The following is a 22,583-nucleotide window of genomic DNA, read 5'->3' as shown; positions in this document are numbered from 1 at the left end:
CTGTAGATTCATCTGTGAGAAAATGGATGTGCCATATTAGGGCAACTACAGTAGAAATAACCAACATGGCAGAACTGGCTATCCAATAAATTAACCCAACATTTACCTCTTAGCTATTTAATTCCTATACTCACAGAAACTGTATTCCCCAGTTTTCAGTGTACAATTACGTATCACTTTCCAACCCAACTTAATCCTCCAATGCAAAGTTCAAACATTACTATTTATCATTTTTGTGGTGGCGGTGGTGGATATGAAAACACTTCTCACCAAGCAGTTTATCCATAGGGTCACTTCTGATAGAATGAGATGACATATGGGGAAATCAAGAAAAGGAGTAGAATTTCTCACTTATGTCTAATCTTAGGTGGTGGAGTGGAAAAACAAGGTTGTCTTGCTAGACAAAAGTCCTTCTCATTTGTTTCAAGCAACTCTCTGTTAACTTAAATATGTTAACATCAAAAGAGGGGAAAAAAAGAAGAAAACTCATTATTAACTCTCTCCCCCCTTCCCCCTCCCCCCGCAAAGAAAGATGTTTCTGGACCACAGATACTTTGTGGGACTAAAAGAGAATTTCGAGTAGGCCTTGTTAAAGGTAGTGTGTGTGAAAGCTGTTGATTTTTTTAAAGTCTACTTATCTGCTACAGACTAAGTTGATAAATTGAAGTGCATTCAGCGAGCTACTCAGTGAAGGGAAAGAAACAAATTTTCCAGTCCAGAAGTTTTAAATGGCTATTGCTAGAATGACTCATTTCTTTTGCTTTTTACAATGCTCCTTCTCATTTGCAACAAAATGCTTCTAAGCAGCCAGGGCCTCCGAAAAGTACATGGATATATGCCAAACTAATAAGCTAATTTCTGGACCCAACTTAACCAATGACACTCTTCCGCTGGCACACTTGGTTTTTAAGATTTTACAAATTATGATAACAAGACCAAGACCTTTGTTTATGTTCAATATCCATGCTGATTTCCTTTTGTGAATGCACGGCCTTTTTCGCCCTGATGCAGATTACTGCTTCAAAAGTAGCACACATGTTGAGTTGGGGAATGTCAACTTTTGTATCTATTAGGAACAACAACATTTGCTTAAGGCCTGACTGCATATCAGCCCTAGCAAATGGACATAGAATACACACAAACAGGTTTTTTTTTCCCCCTCTCCTAAAAGAGGAGGTGTGCTGAAATGAATCAAACGTGCTGTATTCTTGGAAAGGTGTTCCTGGGACAAACAATACTTAAGTTCGCCACAAATCAAGTTCTATACTGCATACTATATGTATTGGTTATTGGTAACTGCCAGGACTATTAATAACAAAAACACAAACAACATCCAAGATAGATGAAGAACACAACAATTAATCAGCTAAAACTGCTAAAACAGCCTTTCTGTTAAAACCAGCAGAGCTTAAAACAGTCCTCTCTGGAAAATCTTCAAAAAAAAAAAAAAAAAAACAATAGCAGGGAAAACTTCATTGCAATACAAATATTAGAGGATGGGATGGACTAAAAAAAAAATCTGTCAGACTCTGGCAGATGAACAAGAAGGTGAAAGAATATTCTTTAATTGGAACTACAGTTCAGAAGACCTCTTACGATTAACCACTAGGTATATTTCAGCACCTGAGCTCAGGGATATGCAGAATATTGCAGCTCAAATCCACAAAGGCCTTTATAGGTTAGCAACATACTCGAATTCTCTGCCCTGCAGTACAAGGATTAAAATTCTAAACCTCTAAAGCTGTTTTCTGCTTCCAGCATGAACTGTGAAAAACATGGCGTCGTTGTCCTTTCAGAACACAGAAGTCATGCCTAGCTATATCAGATAAGGAGAAGAGACCCTCCCCAAAACATCTTTTGCTCTCAAAAGTTCTGACTAGAATTACTGTGCAGGTGTACATCAGATCCAGAGGTCATAATGAAGAACCAAAAGAACTCTGCTTCTTTTCATCAGAGAGAGCTAAAATAAAAGAGTACATCTTAAACTAAATTCAGTCCTAACTAAGAGCAATGGTATCTCCTTTTTCGACTTGGATTTTACTGAATGTATCTGGGTTTAGCAATAAGCTTATTCATGCTTCCTTTTCCAATATTCTCAGGATGCTGAATTCATAATCTCAAATTTCATGCATAAGGTAACTATGAAAAACCATAGCGCAGATAACTCTACTTGACCTCATTCTATAGCTGGATTTCTATTTATTAGAGCATTGTGTGTGACTGTGCCTAAATACCAGATTTACAGAAATGTGGGACTTTTTAACAGATTTAAGAAAATCAGTTATGCTTAAATTTTTTAATCCAGTTAGAGCCAATGCATATGAATCCAGCTGATTGCAATTCAGCTTCATCAGCTATTTCATGCATTTCAAAATTATCATTATGTTTTCAGTTCACAGAATTGAGGCACTGTGGTTTCTATGAGATGGCCATGAATATTCAGGCTTTAAAGTTAACCTTGAAATCTCAGCTTCTTCCCTTCTCCTTTGGGCATTTGTATATGCATTTATTTATTTATTTAGCACATTTTTCCACCGTCCATCTCAAACACGACTCTGGGTGGTATACATGACATTAATCGACAACTTTTTTGGGAATATTTATGTTGAATAAAAGTGGACAAAGAAAAACTTCTGACATACTATACAGACTTAATACATATTAAATGGTCAATATCTTCTGTCATTTCAAAACAATGTTATTTCTCCCAGTTTGTTAAGACAGCAAGAGATACAACATTTCTAAAGTGTATGATAAGGAGCAAATGTGTATTTTTATTTTTAGTCTCCTAATCACAGAAATAATTCCTTTAATAGATTTATCTGCACCAGCAAGAGAATGTTAAACTTGAAAATCAAATTGAAAGACTCAAATGCATCAATCCCATACGTATATACCCATCTCTACCCATCAAATAGCTTTGTTCAACACTTATGCTGCAAATTACTAATAAGTTAGCACAGGCTGTAGAAACATTTTGACTAAAGCCTGAATCACCACTTCACCATTCAGTAACACAATTGAATGTCTCACCTATACACAGGTCCAATAAAAATAAATCTGTGATTCCAGTATAAACGGATCCAATTTAGTAGTTACTCAGAAGTTTGCTGAAGCCCAATATTAACTTCATATAATATAAACAATGGGAAACGTGAGAGAAAAAAGAATCACCCAAGTATCATTCAGCTCATGCATTTTCATAAAATCAAGGGAAGAGGAGTCATATTATTTACCTGACAAGAGATCTGTACTAGATAGACAAGTTCCTTGGACTCACAGCCATTTCTTGTTACTTCATTCTGTTCCTCCGGGAGTGAAAGCTATTCCAAGCAAGCAATGGGGTGGGGGGAAGGGGGGTGTTGGGGAAGGGAGAGACAGAGAGACTAGGTCAGTTAACAAAGATAAGCCAAGCATATAAAAAGTAGAACATTTAAATCCAACTTGCTTTAAAATGTACTTTATATCAAAGAAACAACTATTATAATTTGGGGATGGGGGGTTGGGTTAATGCATTGGAAATAATTCCACACTCTGGTATAAATCCAGTAACATGCATTGCTAAATCAAACTTCTTAAAATGCCAGCACAGTACAAGTAAGTTTTAGAAGTTAAAATTCCTAGTGATCAACTGTTTTAGTACTAGATTCATAGAAACACTGCCACAAATCCATCAATATTCAAGGCAATCTTCTATCTACTTAATCATCTTTAAAGATTAAATAATAACGCATTTCAAAATGTCAATATAATTTTTTTAGAAAACATACACTGTAGCAGAATTCAATAAATTTAAACAGTCTTCCAAAATGCTTCATTCAAGCAGTCATGTCTCTTGTAAGAATTCTCCATCATCTATGGTGGATGAGCGGGTGGATGAGCGGGTGGGTGGGTGGGTGGGATGGGTGTATCCAGCCATTCTAGGTTCTGTTTCTCCCAGAGCTACTGTCCTACTGAGTATATATATTTTCAACCTCATTATAAGTTTTATTTATATGGTGCTTTGCTACTTAAAAGGCATTCAACTTGGCTAAAACTTTGTAACAAAAGTTATCCCAGTATCCTCAGTTCACCAGCTTTTACAGGCCCTGGACTGGTTCCAGGTGGCCCATGCAATCTTGCTGGAGGTAGGGAATGTAAAATGGTTTCCTACTACAGGTCTTCCTGATCTATGGTATATTCCCACATACCCTTCGGCTGTCCTTTGGTATGACTTTTGGCATGGTCTTTAAGACCTTTGGTCTTAAGTTTTTGCTTCATCTCAAAAGTTTTAATCCACTCTTTGGCTATAACACCTCCTATGTTCTAACTTACCAGTGTAACTCCTGTTCACAGGTCATTTCAACTGATACCTGGGACTTAGCATGAGACTAACAAACATTAAGGTATGAGATGGTTCCTGTTTGAATCTTTTGCTTTCTGTGGGCATGCAAGTGCTAGTAACGTTCAGCCAGAGTAGAAATGAATGGAAAGGCTGATACTTTATCTGGCAAGAAATACAGTATCCTATTCCATCATGTAGTGTGGAATTTTATATTTTCCAAAATGGAAGAATCTAAGCTTGCTAGTCAGCATGCCAAACAAATGTTCAGCTGGCACCAAGATGTATCTATAAGGAAAAATCAAGATGAGTGCTTTGAAGTGGATTTTGGATTAAACAGAATGAACAAACTAAAGCTTAGTCCAAATACGACTAGTACCATGTCCTAGCTAATCTGAAAGAGGATTCAACTGAAGCTGGATGGAGTTGCAGTCCCATTTTTGCAGATTCATAGTATTTTTAGATTTGACCCAAGTTGCAATCAGATCAAGGGAAAAACAGTCCTAGCCTGAGATTGTTCAGCCATGGTACAATTAATGCTTGCTAATCACATGATGTGCTGTGCACTGTGCTGCCTTTCTAGACTATTCAGAAGCTTCAGCCGAATGTGTGGACCTCAAAAACACTGCAATGATTTGAAGTTACAAATTGCCAAACAAATATCATCTATACCATATTTTACTAGTAGACATATGCCATTCAATACTTCCTGCAAAGAATTTATCACATTCAATATAGATGTCTATCACTATTATCTCTTCCTACTCATTGGACTACATATCTTTTTCTCCAGCTGAGAAAAAAAAATTAGGCTTCCCATTTCCACAAGGAGAAAAATGCAAGTCACTTTTTATTGCCATGCAAAACTATTTTAATGGCTGACAATCCAGCCCATTTAAGATGCTAAATGAACAATGGCTGTAGAAGAGCAGCTGTGCTTTCACACAAACTGCATAAAAGATATTACTATCACAGTAAAGACAGTAATGAACTGCCTAAGGAAACTGAGATTGTAATCACATTCTTAACTGAGAATAAAGGTCACACCACAAGGCACATTATATACAATAAGTATGCAAATAATCCTGTCCTTTAAAAATATACAACAGAGAAAGCGTGCAAGGCACCAATCCAGGCAATTTGTGGGCTGCCAAGGAGTAAAATTTTCCTGCCTCCTTGATTCTAGAATACCCCCCCCACACACACACACACCCCACACTATTAAAAGAATGAGGGGAAATATCAAGCTTGTAAAAGATTTCTAGAAGCCATCCAAATGCCAACAAAGAAGAGGTTCAGACTGAATGATCTCTTGAAAGAAGACATTCAAGGTGATCAAGCAAATTCAGTTTCACTGCTACAAATACAACATTTATATATTGGGTGCCCAAATGAACAGGCTTTTCCGCAGGCAATCCAATGCCCTGATAAAATCTCCCCTAGCCATTACATATTTGGGACATGCAGAGATTTGGAGATTTATGTATTATTTATGTACCTCATGTACCATGCAGACTGGAATGAATGTCCTGTGCAAGCTGGAATAGAAATTTGGGATCATAGGAAACTCCCTTTTATCAAGTCGAATCATAGGTCCTTCTACCCTGGCACCAATTTCAGCTGAGAACCAGTAACCTTTCTACATGAGGAGACACTTCAGTACAGAGCATCCATCACCACTGACTGGAACTGCTGGAGTTACCATTCAGCAACCTCTGAAGGACCACACACCCTAATTTATGCAAACTGGCAGGATTTTCTTCCAGCCTTATCTGGATAAGTTAAGAGGTTGAATAAATTATCTTCCACATGCAAAGCATGTCCTCTAAATCACAGAGCTGTAGCTCTTCCCTAATTTAAAGTTTCCTTTACTAGATAAGGTCAAGCTCTAGTTGCTTACTGCATCAACCCACAGCTTGTCAACAAGCTATTATCATTGTTAACAGAGCAAATAAACACTGATCGGTTCCTAACTAGGGAGGGCATCATGTAAGGCCAAGGTGTGAATGAATATCCAGACACAGTGAATGATTGGGCACTACATCAGAACTAGGACTGTCAAAAAGATTACAAGTAACAGGATTTTGTTACTATGAAGCTGGCCCTAATTTTATGATGTCTCAAACATAAAAAACAGTCATCTTCTTCAACTGTTTCCTTGTACAAATCCTTCTGGGATTATACTTCAGATGAAGGAGGATAAAATGTTTAATGCTTTCCCATGTTAAAAAAAAAAAAGCAAAAAATCCACATCTCCAGTGGAGCAAACCTGTTACTTTTCTCCAGGAGAAATGTGGTAATTCACATAAAGAAAACTCTTCTTGGGGAGGGAGGAAAGAATATTAAAAAAAACACATTTCCTACAAGCAATCTGGAGAAGCCAGAGATTTGATACCGCCCAAGAAAGACCTGTGTGATTTTGCAGAACCAGCTGCTCAGCTCCAGCAGAAAGACAAGAACTACACCTGTGAGAAACAAATGCCACACATTTGATCAGATATTTACATAAACTGTTTCCACAGTGTAAACTTAGGAATATTTACCAATCACAACACTGGAAAAGCAAAGTGACTGAAAATAGAATAACTAGTGGATGGAACCAGAATTTTACAAGAGAAATCATTCTGACAAAGCTTTGCAGATTCATGCGTACAAGATCTATTAAGCAATGAATATATGAAGATTAGGGTAGAATGGTATAAAAAACAAAACAAAAGAGGTGATGAATTTCTCATCACTGCACTGCTCCACAGCATATTTTTGGAGAAGGTCTAAATAAATTGTTACCTGAAGGAGTAATGCCTGGGCTCTCTATATCAGCTGCCCTCCCTTTACCATCTGAATCCAATCATTCTTACTTACTTTAAATGCCAGGTTTCTGAAGGGCCTTTTCTGCGGTGGTCCTATAGTTAAGGAACAGGTTTCATTTGGGATGTGTCAAGTCTTATACTGTTAGCTCAAGCATTCCCCTGAATGGACTTTATTATTCTATGCAGGACAATATTTTAACTGTTATTGTATGGTGGTTTTTATTATTCTTATGTTAACGATTTTCATTGTATCTAAATTTGTAAGTCATCTTGGGATAGTTTTTGATCTTAAAAAGGGACCCAAAATATTTTAAATAAGATCAGTTATGATTCAATCTCTAACCTCAAATTCCAACAACTCAAAACAAGTTTTCTCTCATCCACTCTTAACGTATGGCACACAAGGGCCTTTTCCTTGCTGCCAGCTTCATTTCTGTACAGCACAATCTGAAAACAATCAAGGTTTTTTCATCTCCACCAGAAACACCAAGGCATACAGTAAGTCAAAGCTTTTCTGTAGTCTGCTTTCAACAAACTTTGCTTTTATAACAGTGCTGTCATATACAAACATACAGGACATATGCATAATACATTTGATAATACATATCAAATCATGTGGATACTAGAAACAAATGTAAATAAAATTATAGGTAAAAATACTATTCCTTCTAGTTAGCTTCCAAATGCTGTCATTTCTTTGTGATTTAAGAAGAAAGACCAAAATCACTATTTAAAGCAAAATACTGAAATTTTATTAGTTATTTCTATATTTTATTATGTTTGATTATAAGCACCAACTTTTCAATGCATCAAAAATCAATCATCAAAAGGTTAATCTTCACACTGAAGAGAAGAAAAGAGAATGGATTTCATTTTTTTCCCTCAGTTTTTGCAGCTAAGGTTGATATAAAAAATATCTTCCTACTACACTAAGTAAAAGCACACATGGAAGTTAATAAAATTCACTGATTCTCTTAAAAGGCACCTTTAAATGCTGCCACACTCAAAATATTTCCCTGTTGCTTCTATCGCTCAGATCTTTTGCTGTGAAAAGATTTCTTCCCCAAAGATGCTTTTAAAATCAGCCCTGTCCATCCAGTCCATACTTATCCTTGCTATAATGACCAAATATTTCCAGGGCTGGAATTCCAACCAAGGCCTATGAATTCCAAGGCTATCCTTAGTTCCCAGCAGCTAATTGAAAAAACCTTCCAGGCATCAGCTCCAAAATGCAAGAACTCCAGCGTGTTGTGAAATCAAATTAAAAACTTCACATTCCATTTGGTTGCCCCTTTTCCTAGTTCCAATGTCCCTTTGGATGAACATACCTATGAAGAGGGACAGAGATGTCCCTTGGTCCCCCAGTTAGCCTTTTCCACGCTGCCCACTTCATGCTGAATTTATGTTGTGGAGAAATCAGTGCAGTTCCTTTCGTTTTCCTCACTTGAGCTTTTGCTATGAAAAGGTCCTGCAAGATGAACCATGTCGCTTAAGGAGTGCCAAGAGAAACAGGGCTGGGAGGAGATGCATGCAGGACAGTGTTCAGGCTAGGCACTCAACTGGCTGCCACAATTCAAAAAGCAAAATAAGCAATAGGGAACTACCATCCAATACCTGGAATAAAAGCACCATCTCATTCTGTTTCATTTCCAAGGCTTGTTTCATTTCTCTTGATATTTTTCTGCTCCATCTTGCAAGCCAATGAAATCCCCTGAAATCATGAATGCTGAACAGAGTGCAGTTGAGGCCAGTATTCTGAGCCTTCACATCTAATGCGGGGGAGGGGGGGAGAGGAGAGCACTACTGCAGCCTCACAGATTACTGGAAAATAAATTAACATTGGAAGGTCAGGTTTTTCTGCTGCTGAAATCCAAACAGCTGATAGAAACAGGATCTTCCAGAATATGACCCAATCACGGCACTGTAGCAGCAACAGTTCCTAGAAAATATTTTAGCATGACATCGCTAAAACTAGGAAAATAAAATCAAGAACTGAAAAATCAGTATATCTTACATGTGTCAAAAAAAAAAAAAAAAACCAGGCCACCCCAGAAGAACATTAAAATCAACAGATCAAAAAACCAAGAGCCTCCCTAAAGTTTGCCTTTTTAAAAAAAGGATTTTAATCTGGCATTAGAAAGATATGAAGCACCAGATACAATTTCCTGAGCAACCTATTCCAAAACAGATCCCATTACTGACGAATTCCTATCTAGAGTCACTATCCACCACCTAGAATGGTGGAATCTGAAGAAAGCCTCTAAGGCAGACCTGGATACACCACCAGATATACTGCATGGGTATTTTCCTTTCTTTCCTGTAACTCATGGTGTTATACGTTTTCCCTAATTAAGCAATTAACAGAATTAAGGGTTGTTTTTTTAAAAATCAAACAGCAAATGATTTACAAAGCAGAAGCAATGATATAACCAGCTTCACCCCTTTCTATTTGTGTTGAATAGGCTTTTTAATTGAAAAGGCCTTTTATGATGTTTTACTGAGTATTCTCATACTTCAAAAAAGTTGCATTGATCTACTGCCATTTATTCTGATTCTTCAGCAGCCATGCATAGCTCTGTAAACCCCTTCTCATTTAGAAATGTAAAAACGCGTTTATAAACAATTCTTCACAGAATGAAAGCAATTCATGGAACTATTTAAAAGGCTGAGAAAATCTTAAAAGTCACTGGGCAGTCAAAAAGTCTTAAATAGATACCAAGGAAGCTTCCTCAGGCGGAATAATCTAACACTAGGTTGGCAAACTCAGGCAGATATTCTCCGTCATATCCCACTAAACTGCAAAGGATTAATGGTGGATTTCTAGGAATGGGACCTACAGACAATATACCAGCTGCTTTGATGGAAAGAGAGCAAATCTTCAGATACACAGGCCCCAAGCCACAGAGGTTGTTGTAAAGTGAGCAACAGATATTTTACATTGTGCTTCGCAGTCCCAAACATAGTTTCAGAGCTATTGCTTGGGCTGGTCTTAATTAGTAGCCTAACATCTGTATTTTGAGTTTTTAAGATGTCAAGGTCTTCAAACCCCAAATATGCTGCCCTCTGGGAGTTTTACCCATCCCTAATTTCATAACCATGATTTAAATTAATTTTGTGGAGTCATTTAAATGAATCTGCCCTGTTGTAGTCTTACAACCAGTTTGGGAACATGTAAGCAGAAACACAGAGATAAATTTAAGGTCACCCAGTGTATTTCAGAGCTGATCTTCATTTTACCCATCTGCAAACCCATCAAATTACAGCTTTCTATCTATTAGGATACTCTGGAATACTGGGACCTATGGATGATCTTTTCCATCAGGAAACAGCAAAAATGCTTTTTTCTAATATTTCCTTCCCCAAAGTAGCAGTGATGGATGTTTATAGTGGCTGTATGCAATTGTACATTTTAGAAAACCATCATCATTATCAGTAAAAAGAAAAAAATACAAGATTAGCTAGCTAATCTTTCAAAATCTCAGACTTACAAAATTATGGAAAGCTTTCCCCAAAGACTTGGGGGGGAGAACACTACCCCCCCCATCCATGCACATAGACACTCCCCCCTCCCCCATTACCAGAGGTGAGCCTCACCTTAAATCAGAATTTGATTTCTCTGGGTATAAATTAAGGTTCTGTATTAACATCCAGGAAACAGTTAAATCAGCTCTGAAGTGGTTGCTAGGTTACAGTGACTTCTTTGTAGAAATTTACTCCAATGAAACCATGCTGTTATCTTATGGACCATCTGAGAACGTTACTCCATAAATACGTTAAGTAGACAAAATAATTTTCTTTAACAAGTTTACTTGTACATTTCTTTAAAATACTAAATTAGCAACAGCATATAAAGCAACTCCCATCTCAGAATGATCTTTCCCTCTGTCTGGGTGTGTCTGCGCATGAGCATGCTCAGATATTTATGTACTTGAAAGGAAGACTAGTCTCCCCACCCCCCAAAAGCAATTTAAAGAGAGAGAAACATCTCTGATTCATTGAGAATGTGGTCAGAGAGGCAGATGAGTATTCTTCTGTATAATCTCCTTTGGAGGGATTGTCTTAAATTCAGAATCATTTCATTGCTGAGTGAAGATGGTGTGGCTATGGGTGTGTGTTTACATGCCTATTCAAAAGAGGCAATGCTGAACTTCAAAAATCTAGGATTATCCAGGAGATCCCTCACAGACCTAAAAACATCCACTGTACACGTCTGAAACCATTTTTTTCCTGTTGCTTTCTTAAGTGAGCGTTCATTTCTTCCCTGCTAAATCCGCATGACTCAGAGATGCCATTTCAGCCCCAAACCTAACTTTAGCCACATCAAACTGAACCAGAATATTTTAGAATATAACTCAGGTGGGGGTGGGGTATCTAGTTCCTCCTAGTTTCAGTGCTCAACCTACCCTCTGTAATTAAAACAAAATATTAGGTTTACCCACATGGAATAATTTCCAGGTTGAAATCATATATATGTAAATTCAAAAAATGTGCTTTATAGAGAACAGTACTTGCTCTCAAAGAAATGCATTTCATATAGGGATACTAAATATGTTTCTCCCATTATTGACAACTGCCCTCTAATGAACATTTTACCTGTAGGTAAGCCCCTACAAGCTCAGCCAGGCATTATTCTAAATATACAGGCTTCACAGCATGATGTGCATTTATTGAATTAATTGGAATCTCAATTACCACATTCAGAATTTGATCACCTGTCTAGTTTCCACATCATTCTGTGACCAACTGCAGGTTTTCAAGCCACAACTGTGATGTTGAAGTAAAGATTAACCCATTATCCCTTAATTGACTTGTGAGCCTCAAGATATAATTGGCAATTAGTTAGGGGACCAGCTGTATTTGAAGAAGTGATTTTATCCTTCTCACATTTCTGCTCAGTAAAAACACAAGTCTGTGTTCTCTTATTATGGAGCAAACTCTTGGTGACAACTAAGAAGCTGTAGAAACAGAAGATTACACATAAAAGGTAAGGCCTCATGTATCAAGCTTGATCTGATGATTTCATAGACAGGTCCATGTATGTTTTTTGGCAGAGACTGGCAACTGCCTGTTCCCAGAAATGTGTTTTTTTCCTTTTTTGACTTGCCAGCCTAGCCAATGGTCCTGGTATGTGATTGTCTCCCATCCAAACACTAGTCAAGTACAGACTTCCAGGGGAGGCATGGCAAACTGAAGGTTGGTCTGCAAAAGCAGAGCTGATGAATGCAGCAAAGACCAAGAAACCGGTGAGTAGACCAGTCCCTTGGAACCTCTCCAGATAAGCAAAGGGTGGGAGATTGTCCACATGTGCTCTGGGTAGCCGCTCCTTGTGAGGAGACCACAGGTCAGCGGTTTTCCACAGGTTTGAGCTCTGGGAGATGATGGGATCAGCCTGCAACCATGCTTGCAACTGTGGTGGAGCCTTTTAAAGGTCCCTAAGTTTGCAAACTTCACTTTCTAATCTCTTTCTGAGATTGCCAATTAACCATCTTAAAGCTATCAGAGACATCGGGAAATGACAAGTTTGAAAGTCTTCATCATAAAAGTCTTCACCTCTGAAGAAAAATTATTTTTAAGTTTAAAAACTTAAAGAATTTTAAATAACCCGCAAAAAAGCTAAATAGGATTTTGATCTAAGACAACTATAAATGGATGAAGAGTCCATATAATTTGGAATACTAATTTTTACTATAAGATTTTGGAATCAACTATAAAAAAAATAAGCAGCTTCTCAAGGGAAACAGACTTATTTTGGCTATCGTGACTATTGCAAGTCATAACAAAGATAAGTGATGATTTTAGAAACTGGACATCAGCAACACTGATGGATTTCAAATCCTGTCAGTTACCACTAGAATGGCCAGCAGTCATGGATGATGGGGAACTGAAGTGCAATTATCAGGAAGCAAGCCTTATTTCACAAGATTCCCACTGTTAACCTCACCCAATGAGGAACTACATTCAGATAGTTTAAACCAATATAAGACACAGCAACTGCCAGGATTTTAGTAACAAATGAAAAATCATTAGTCATTCAGTATTTAGAGCTCATGAATAAATGGGTCACCCTTAAAACAGATCACTATCCCACTGAGATTAGTTAACAGGACTTCCTAAAGGGTCAATGGAAGTTTTGTTTCTTTACATTCTAGTCCTCTGACTTAACACAACCAATATCTAGGACCTGGAAGTCCCTTAAAACCTAGCTTTGTTTCCAGGTCTAGGATTAGGATGTCTGTAGAGCCCCTGTTAAGTCTTTTTGAATGTTAGGAATCTTGTTTTAGCCTGGGCAATCATGCTTTAGTTAGTTGTGTTTTTATCTGATGTTCTGGACATATTGTAAGCCATGTATTTCTGGAGTCAGGCAGCCTTAAAAAAACCAAATCAAGCCAAACCAATCAATGAATGAAGACCAATCTAAAATCTTGATACTTGTTTTGTCCTAGATGAAGCAAATAGGCAGTAACATTTATCAATCCTACATTTCTTCTATTCAGTCATTTGATTCATTCTGCTGAAAAGAAATTTGGTTTGTAGATATTAATGTTACCTGTTTGCAAGATATTAAAATATCAACATTATGCTGTCTGCTCACTTCATGTTAACCTGCATGACTCTTCTTGTCTCTATATCCTCTATATAATGTTACCTTCATCTTGCTTTCGTATTGCTACTGACTTTATGCCTTCATCAGCTTCTAACATAATCCACTTTGCTTCACGTTCATCCCACATCTTTGTTTTTGACTGCAATTCTAAGAGATGTTGAAAGCCAAATGAGGTGAAAGGCATGAGATGTGTATATACATACTTATGCAAACAACCACTTCATAAATCATTTTATCCATGCGAGGAAATTATACCCTGTGAACTAGCCCTATTTCCACTGGAGATATTACTCAGATTTCAGCAGCGATACATACATACATACATAGTCTCGCTGTCAAAATCTGAGTAATATCTCCAGTGGAAATAGGGCTAGTTAGAATATAGATATAGAATATATAGAATGAATAAATGAGTGTGTGTGTGTGTAAAAAGTTATTATTGTTATAAATAACTCAAGGCAGGGAATGTTCCTAATACACCTTCCTCCTCCTATTTTCCCCACAACAACCACCCTGTGAGATGAGTTGGGCTGAGAGTGATTGGCCAAGGTCACCCAGCTGGCTTTCATGCTTATGTCTATGGGGCATGCTTAGTAATATTTCTTTGCCCTTGAAAGGTATCAGCAAAAATTGCTTATTAACATGACTCCTCACAGTGAGGAAAAGCAGCATCAAGTGAACTTGACAAAAAATAGATAAGCAGGTAAGCAGAATAATGAATGCAAAGCAACGTGTAGAGGTAAGATGCAGGATGCATGCCTGCTTATCACCATGACAACAATGCTTATGTGATGACCAATTTACTAGTTCTGTGGTAATGTTTTCCAAACTCACCAAAATTCAGTACCAGAATTCATTTAGTACATTAGCCATACAAACAAAGGGAATTTGCCACTGGCCACTCTGTACAGTCTAAAATGTTTTGTTTTGCTTCCTACTGCTGTATAAGAGGCATCTCCAAGAGCTAATAAACTCTTAAACCTCTCTCCAGCAACTACATCTGACCAGTTACTGGCTCCTACCTACAGTAATAGCAGCAGAAGGGTCTAGTAGGATCAGGGCAAGCACTCTCTTGACCCTTCCTGAGGTCAATTATCATCCTCATCACTATGGAAACCAATATTCAAGGAACACTGTCAGAAACTATCACCTCCAAACTTAACCCTGAAGCTTGCAAAATATGCAAAGATTACTTCAGGTTCACAGACTGAATCAGCCATGTGATCCAGAGAAGTATAATTAGCCACAAATTTGATCTTAATATATTTATTTTGTGGCACAGTCGAAAGGAAGGCAACTGTTTAAGACCTTAATGAAATAAAGAACATCCATAGCAGCTCACTACCATGAAGAAAAGGCAAACTAGGTAAAGGTAAAGGTTTCCCTTGACGTAAAGTCCAGTCGTGTCCGACTCTAGGGGGCGGTGCTCATCTCCGTTTCAAAGCCTTGGAGCCGGCGTTGTCATAGACACTTCCGGGTCATGTGGCCAGTATGACTCACGGAACGCCGTTACCTTCCCGCCGAAGCGGTACCAATTAATCTACTCACATTTGCATGTTTTCGAACTGCTTGGTGTGCAGAAGCTGGGACGAGCAACGGGAGCTCACCCCGCCGCGCGGTTTCGAACCGCCGACCTTCCGATCGACAGCTCAGCGGTTTAACCCGCAGCGCCACCGCGTCCCTTTAAAGTAGTCCCAAACTACTTTCCCCTTTATTCCTCTGGCTGCTGAAGTCACAGCAGAAGACTTTCAGGATGAATTGACAAGTTCCTTTCTGAAGGAGAGAAGATGCCTGCCATCAAAGCATTTAGCAACTACATAAAGCACTCGCCTAGCCCTTGTTACTGGATCGTGGTTATTAGTACAAGTCACCTACCAAAAAGATCTTATTCTGCTCAAAGTAAGTGTTGACGCCAAAGCAGCACCTCAATTACTTTTCCCCAAGCTGATTAATGCATGTGGTTCCCCATATCCCAATAGCTTCTTCTGGGGAAAAGCAGCCACTGCCAGAATAAATGTAATCTAGCTTCGGCAACTGTGTACAGACCTTCAGAGACATCATTTACAAAAACTTTGAGGATATTTGAGTTGCTTCCGTCCACCTCACCGTGTCCCTCAGAACCAGGAGCGTTTTAGGATCAACAAGGGGAAAGCAGTCGACTGGCTGCCAGCAAAACAGTAGGGATAACAGAAAAAAACTCTGAGAAAGTTCCTGGTGCAAGGAGGACACAGTGGCCTCATTCACATCTAAAATTAAGCCAGAATGGTTAACATACTTTATGAAGCCAAAAAGCAGCCAATCACTTCATGGTTTAGTATCACAAGCACATCAGGCCAATATGTAAAATTCTGGAAAGTGAGATAGTCTAAATCTGAGATAGGCTGCCACAGTATATATGTGAAAAATGTGATGCCTCAATAAACTGATTTACAATGGCCTTCTATCACTCCCCAACCCCCCCCCCCACCCAATAAAACCCAAAACGAGTTGCATGTCTAGCACTTATTTAGTGACACCTCATGCATTTAATGGTCGATAAAAGGTGAGTAGCAGCATGACCTTCCTATACTAAATTTTGCCTACCTGAAAGTTATCCCCATATATCTTAAGCAGCATTTAGGAACTTAATCCCAGCAACAAATATCTGAGGACAAGACTTAAATCCTGACTTTCTGTTGATGCTTCAGACCTGTCAACACTCGCTATTTTCTCATAAATTGTGATTAGCTGGTTTTGCAGAAGTCACTGCAAATGAATAACCCTTTAGTTCTCATTAAGGAAGAAGATAAAGCGTTGCAGACAAATGCTCTAAAAAGCTATGCGGACGATGAGTGTAGTTTTAAAATTGGAGGGAAACTATGTTTTTGCATTAGAACCCCTTGATGCACCTATTTCAGCCTGTCTTTAGTCTCCAAACACAACCTGTAATCCTATATTAACATAACTGTGATTATTTTTTATTTTATTTACTTTATTTTCTATCCCGCCTTCATTATTTTTATAAATAACTCAAGGTGGCAAACAGAACTAATACTCCTTCCTCCTCCTATTTTCCCCACAGCAACAACCCTGTGAGGTGGGTTGGCTGAGAGAGGGGGACTGGCCCAAGGTCACCCAGCTGGCGTTCATGCCTAAGGCAGGACTAGAACTCTCAGCCCCCTAGTTTCTAGCCCGTTGCCTTAACCACTATCATGCCATTCCTTCTCTTTCTGCTAAAATGAAAAGAAACCTCATCCCCAACTGCTTTTAGAGAACAGCCAAGTCTTAATCCAAAAGAAGTAATATTAAAGTTAGTTCTATGGAACAGCTGTCTGCTTTCTCAACACTGGGTGGCAGTACACGACAAAAAATAAAGTTTTTCTGCTCTATGCAGAAACATAGATCATGTGTTCTAATTCCTTAAATATACATTAGAATATACATATGCAGAGCAAAATTTAACATCACAAAAAATGATATGTTGAATTGAAAAGGATTCAGTAGTGAGCATTTTCACTAAGAGGAAAAACATGTGTTTTTTTTAATTCTGATACCAACTGTTGAACAAAATTCTGGGCATTTTGAGATGTAAAGATAGAGTTCGTTATGGAAATGAAAACAAGAACAGTTTTCCACACCTCTTTTTTATTAGTTCAATGGAAGAGTTGCTATACTGGTTTCACCTGCACTGGAACCATGCTATCTGGTGCCCATCTGTACCTTTTACAAATATTAATCACCATCTGGAGATTTAGGCTGAAATGCCAACAATAACTTGCTCTTCATCCTAGGAAGCAGGAAGTCTGTAGTACTCATGAAACACATGAAAGATGTTAGGAAGTAGTTTTGGAACAGAAGAAAAAAAAAGGGGTAAGGCTTAATCCAGATGATATAGATCTGCTGTTAAGTACAGGAACAGATCGTTCTGAACAGATATTTTATACATGACCACAGATGGTGTTATATTCTGTTTGAAGGATCACGTGCACCATTCAGAACTTCTGCTGGATCTGGTGTTTACTGAGAAAGTTGAGACCAAGAAATTATCTCCTAGGCTAGTAGGGACAGCAGCAGCTCACTCTAGATGCTGACTTGCCACAGTAATCCATATGCCTATGAAGTCTAAACTGGATTAGTGCTAGGGGCCGAATTTAAAGATCATTTTGAAATCACAATGGCTGCCCAACGCAGCCACTTGCCCTAATGGATGTATTGCAGCCAGATCATATGAAACTGTACTGTACCACCTGGTTTTTTTTAAAAGATGCTAACTCAAAATGATCCAGGCTCAGTCATCTGCATCTATGTCAACCTGCCTGTATCCTGAGATCATCTGCTCTTGGTCTATATGGTCAGCTTTTGAGAACAATGAAAACAACAGATGCATCTGTTCTCAGCTTCATCTACTGTTCATCGAACAGCGTAACTACAAACGCTCTTACAGTTGATTCCACCGTCTCCTCCATGACTTGCCTTTTAAATACTGGTTCTGATTCTACTCCATACAACCTCTCTGAAATTTCCAGTAGACTTTTTGACATAGCTACATTTTATCAAGAATGCAACCAACATGAATCACACTCCTACATATAAACCCACTTATAACTATCCTACACTTCCAGGCATCACGGTTTTCTTAGCAATTAATAATGCAATGTACTGTAATTGTTAAGAATGCCAAGTCTATAAATGGGGAAAAAATGTCAATCACTCAAGATGAAAGTTCTTCTTCCTTTCTAAGCAACAGAAAGGTACTAAAATCGCTGTCTGAGGAAGCATGGAATGAATTCAGTGTGGAAATATCAAAAATGAGTTCAATGAAATTAAATGGCCCAGTCTAACTGCATTTTTTCTGCAGTATCATCACGCATTGGTATTTTCATCCTTTCCATCCCTCTTTGCTGTCTCTCTTTTATATCACTGGCCCCTTTTCAACAGCCATTTCGCTGAGTTAATACTCACAAGGAAGGAATAAAAGAACAATTACTTCTAATAGTGTGGCATTATCTGAGAGGGTGGAACTGTGCTGTCAACAGGATCTCCTTGCATATATCTACTCAGCATTGAGAAAATAACACACAAATGCTAGAAATAAATTATTTTTCCTTGTCCACTACTGCTTTATAGGAAACCTCTTACAAAACTGTACACGCTCCAGTCCTTTGACATAGAGAAGAGGGGTAATTTACATTCTCAGCTCTTCTTACATTTCTGAAATTGAGGACTGCTTATTAGGTGCCAGGAGACCCAGAGGCCCAACCAACATGAAGTTCTTTATTAAAGAATCTTACTTTCTCTACAGGATGAAGAGAAATTAGGTCAGTGAAATATATAAAGAATGGCAAGAGTTTTTTTCAGCTTTTTGGAGAATGCCAACAACTCTGCTTTTGTTACTAAGAAGCTAGAGACCAGCCAGATTGTTCTTAAAAAGGCCCATGAAATGCAAGAGTGTCCCAATTCAGACACAATGTAATATTGTTAAATATATGTTTCCCTCATGTTACAACAAAACACACATCCATTTCACTGTTAACTACTTGTTACCTAATTTTTATGTACTAGTTTTCATTTGTTTTTATTGTTTTTAGATGAGCATGCATGCCACTTGGAATTGTTTCCTCAAACAAGAGCATCTCGCAAAATTTGTTTGTTGTAAAGTTATTCTGAGATTTTACAAATCTATTTGACTCCTACCTTAGCGAGATGCAATGGAGAAGACAGTTCTTCCCCTTCCCCTCCAGTCATAAAACTCTCTGGGTCAATTTAACAGCCTATACAAAATTGTTGTGAAGATACAAGGGATGTGGAAGAAAGAAGAGATGCTTCCAATACAAAGTCTCAACTTAACTCAGTTACTAGCACATTTTACAAGTCAAGCTTTTCTTGGAAGTTCCAGTAAAAGAAAACTGCTACCACCATACCGTTTTTCTGCAATCAATTTTATGTCAATTAACACTTAAAGCCACTGATCAAATAAATTATCAGCATGGTGTGTTCTTATTGTCATACTGACTGGTTCCAACCCCATTTAGCCTACAACATCTGACAAAGATCAAAGCACACATTAGTTTAGACAACTAATTAGCCGAACTCACTGTACAGAAAAGGCTATTACTTTTTGCCAGCTCTGGGCCAAACTTCTAATTATGGATAATTAAAACTTGAAATGAAATATGAGGGAAGTGAAGCTCAAGAGTTGATGGTCCTTCCAGTCTCTGCTCTGCCTCTGCAACAATTCTGTCTGCATTAGAAGGAGAGACAGAAGAGGGGCAGGGTAGGGATTGCCTCCCTTGGTGCCAATGATCACTCTATGGAATTAGAGAACTGGAAGCAAGGGAGATGAGAGGGGAAGCAGGTCTGTCCAGTCCTCCCTCCTACAGATTGGGGACTGGAAAGTCTCTTTCCCTGCTGACCCCTCCCCTAAGGGAAGTGGGGTAGAAGCAGCGTCCCAGTGGTAACGCAGCCCATGGGTGCCAGCAGAAGAGCCTGTGGGTACCTTCACTCCAGCATCGCTGGAACTCTTGTATCAGCAGCTCTGTGCTGAAGCTGCCCACAGCTTCCTCACAGCGCTGCCTAAAGAACCCACTTCTCATTCTCTCTTGCCTTATGGTTGCCAAGTAAAGGGAGAAAAAGGGTTTTTTGATACTGAACCTGACTCTCCTACTTCTAAATGGCAAATGGCTCTGAAAACCAGTGGCCAGAGCAGAGAGAGAGTGTGCTTGCAGAAGCTTCAGGTCAAGCTTAACTGCTGCAAAGCTTGTGCCAGGAGAAGGGATTTTAAAAAAACACTGTTGCAGGAAAGCAAAAAACTACAGTCAGAGTTTGCCTGCCTAATGGACCAGGGACAGACTGAGGGTAATGTCCTGTTCTCAAGAAATGGCAAGAGGAGGCTTCTATTGACTTGCCAGGGCAGTCCCTGAAGAACAGAAATCATGTAACTCTTATCAAATTTCATCAACTTCCTTCCAGTTTCTAATAAAAAAAAGGGTTAATGGCTTAGACATCACAAATAATTCCTCCAAAACCTCCAACCACCATTGAACTTCAGCATCTGGACCAAAATAACAATTGCTTGAGCAGGAATTGTTTTTTTTTTCATTAATAGAGCTAATATTGTCAGTAGCAAAGCTGCAAGCTCATTTGGTTAGTCAATATAGTTAATCAAATATGAATTAATACATTAGCAAGTGACTAACCTTGTCAACCAGATACTTCCTGTACCAAAATGCCACCTCTGCTTGAACAAAAATGATTCTGCAGCTCTAGCAAAGGAAAGTCTATAGCCCTTTGGTCTCTTTATCCTTTTGCAAATTGAATTCAACATGATTCACACTGTGAGCAAGCATTTTATATCACTGCCAGGGTATATAGGCTGATATATTAAAATCAGCATAACTCAACAGTCACATTACTGTAAATTTTGGATTGGTAAGCAGGTTTTGAGAAATAATGTCAGCCTTTCAAAAAAATTTCTCTCTGGAACAAAAATAAATACTGGCCAGTTGCCAATGTCCCCTCAGGGGTCAAGGTATTAAGAAAGTAATGACAGGCAGTTACAGACATTCTTAGAGGGGGAAAAAAAGGTTATTTTGACTCATCCTGGTTTGGTTTCAGATCAAAAGTGTTACAAAGATGTTTATAGAGTCATAGACTGGGGTTTCCGTAATTGAAGAAGCTCCTCTCTCTGCATTTAAGTCTGCTAAAAGGAGCTCTTTTCTGTGTGGAAACATAAGGGAAGGCAGCCCCGGAGGTAGAGATGGCATCGACATTGTCTTACTTGTGATTAGCTAGAAAACCTTCAAGGTCCTGTTGACTGCAGTTTAGCAGAATTTTATTTTGCAATTACTGAGTTTTCTCAAAAAGAAAACTACTCTGAAAAAAAGAAGTTAGAAAAGAAGAGAAGATTAAAAACAAGGAAGAAAGCATGCAAAGGTTGGCTGGTGGGATTCTTTCCAACCCGTATAACAGCAGTGGAGTGCTCGGAATGGAGCAGTGAGCAGCATTCTGACCCTTCCCTCCCCCAGCTGCTTCTCCCATGCAGACACACTGAGGAAAAAAAAAAATCTGGATTTTTTCCCCCTTTTGCAGCTCCTGGCCTGATCCAGCCCAATTTTTAAGCCAGTTTTTCTTTTGCTAGCTTCTCCCCCAACACTAAATGTGATCCTGTTCTGTTTCAGTTTTGGAGGGCTGGCCTACTGATGGACAGAGTTTCAACTCCCTTTCCATAATTTCTTTCCAATATTTCACTGGGTTGGAAGGAATAAAAACAAAAATAAAATTCCTGCACAAAGCTCAGCCTCCCTACTTTGTCAAGCTGCCTCCAGCTGAAATCAATTCCGGAGGTCCATCCCCAATTTAATGTGCATGTGACGTGTGTGTGTGTTATGTGTGCGTTTCTGTGTGTAAGCTTCTCAGAATCCACATCCCAAAAGCAAGCAGGGTCAGGACATAATTTTAAGTTATATTAATCAAATTAATAACTAATTAGAATTAATTGCCTATAAAATAAGGTACCCAATTTATAAAAAACACTTAACTTCACCATCAGTCCAGCTTTCTCTTACATACAAACCATTCTCGCACACAGAGCCACACTTCACTTCCAGCAGAAACAGGAAAATAAAAGATGGGTGAGGGGAAGGGAGGAGAAGAAAAGGAAGGAACAAAACTGGATGGAATTGAGTAGGGAAGAGGAAGCAACATACAGCACCTCTCGGGCAAGGCCTAATTCTCAAATTAATCCACACTTTCAGCAGTCAGTGTCTGTTACCATTCTTCATTTTCTATTCTGCTCAGCAAGTGTAAGATGACTCACTCCCACACACACAATTGACAGCTAAACACATTAGCATTTATTTTATAATCAACG

General features: G+C 38.6%; 1 protein-coding gene across 1 annotated transcript in view; it reads right to left on the bottom strand.

Moving 5' to 3' along the window:
* Nucleotides 1–22,583, bottom strand: part of ARHGAP32 (Rho GTPase activating protein 32) — a 103,855-nt gene that overhangs the window by 63,628 nt on the left and 17,644 nt on the right. The window contains exon 4 of the mRNA XM_063311443.1: nucleotides 3,237–3,323. Coding sequence (XP_063167513.1) covers nucleotides 3,237–3,323 — 87 coding nt within the window. The remainder of the gene's footprint in view (nucleotides 1–3,236; nucleotides 3,324–22,583) is intronic.

This window comes from Candoia aspera, chromosome 9 (genome assembly GCF_035149785.1).
Source record: "Candoia aspera isolate rCanAsp1 chromosome 9, rCanAsp1.hap2, whole genome shotgun sequence".
Lineage (NCBI taxonomy): Eukaryota > Metazoa > Chordata > Lepidosauria > Squamata > Boidae > Candoia > Candoia aspera.
Note: the sequence above shows the minus strand (reverse complement) of the source record. Positions and strands in the feature narration are given on the sequence as shown.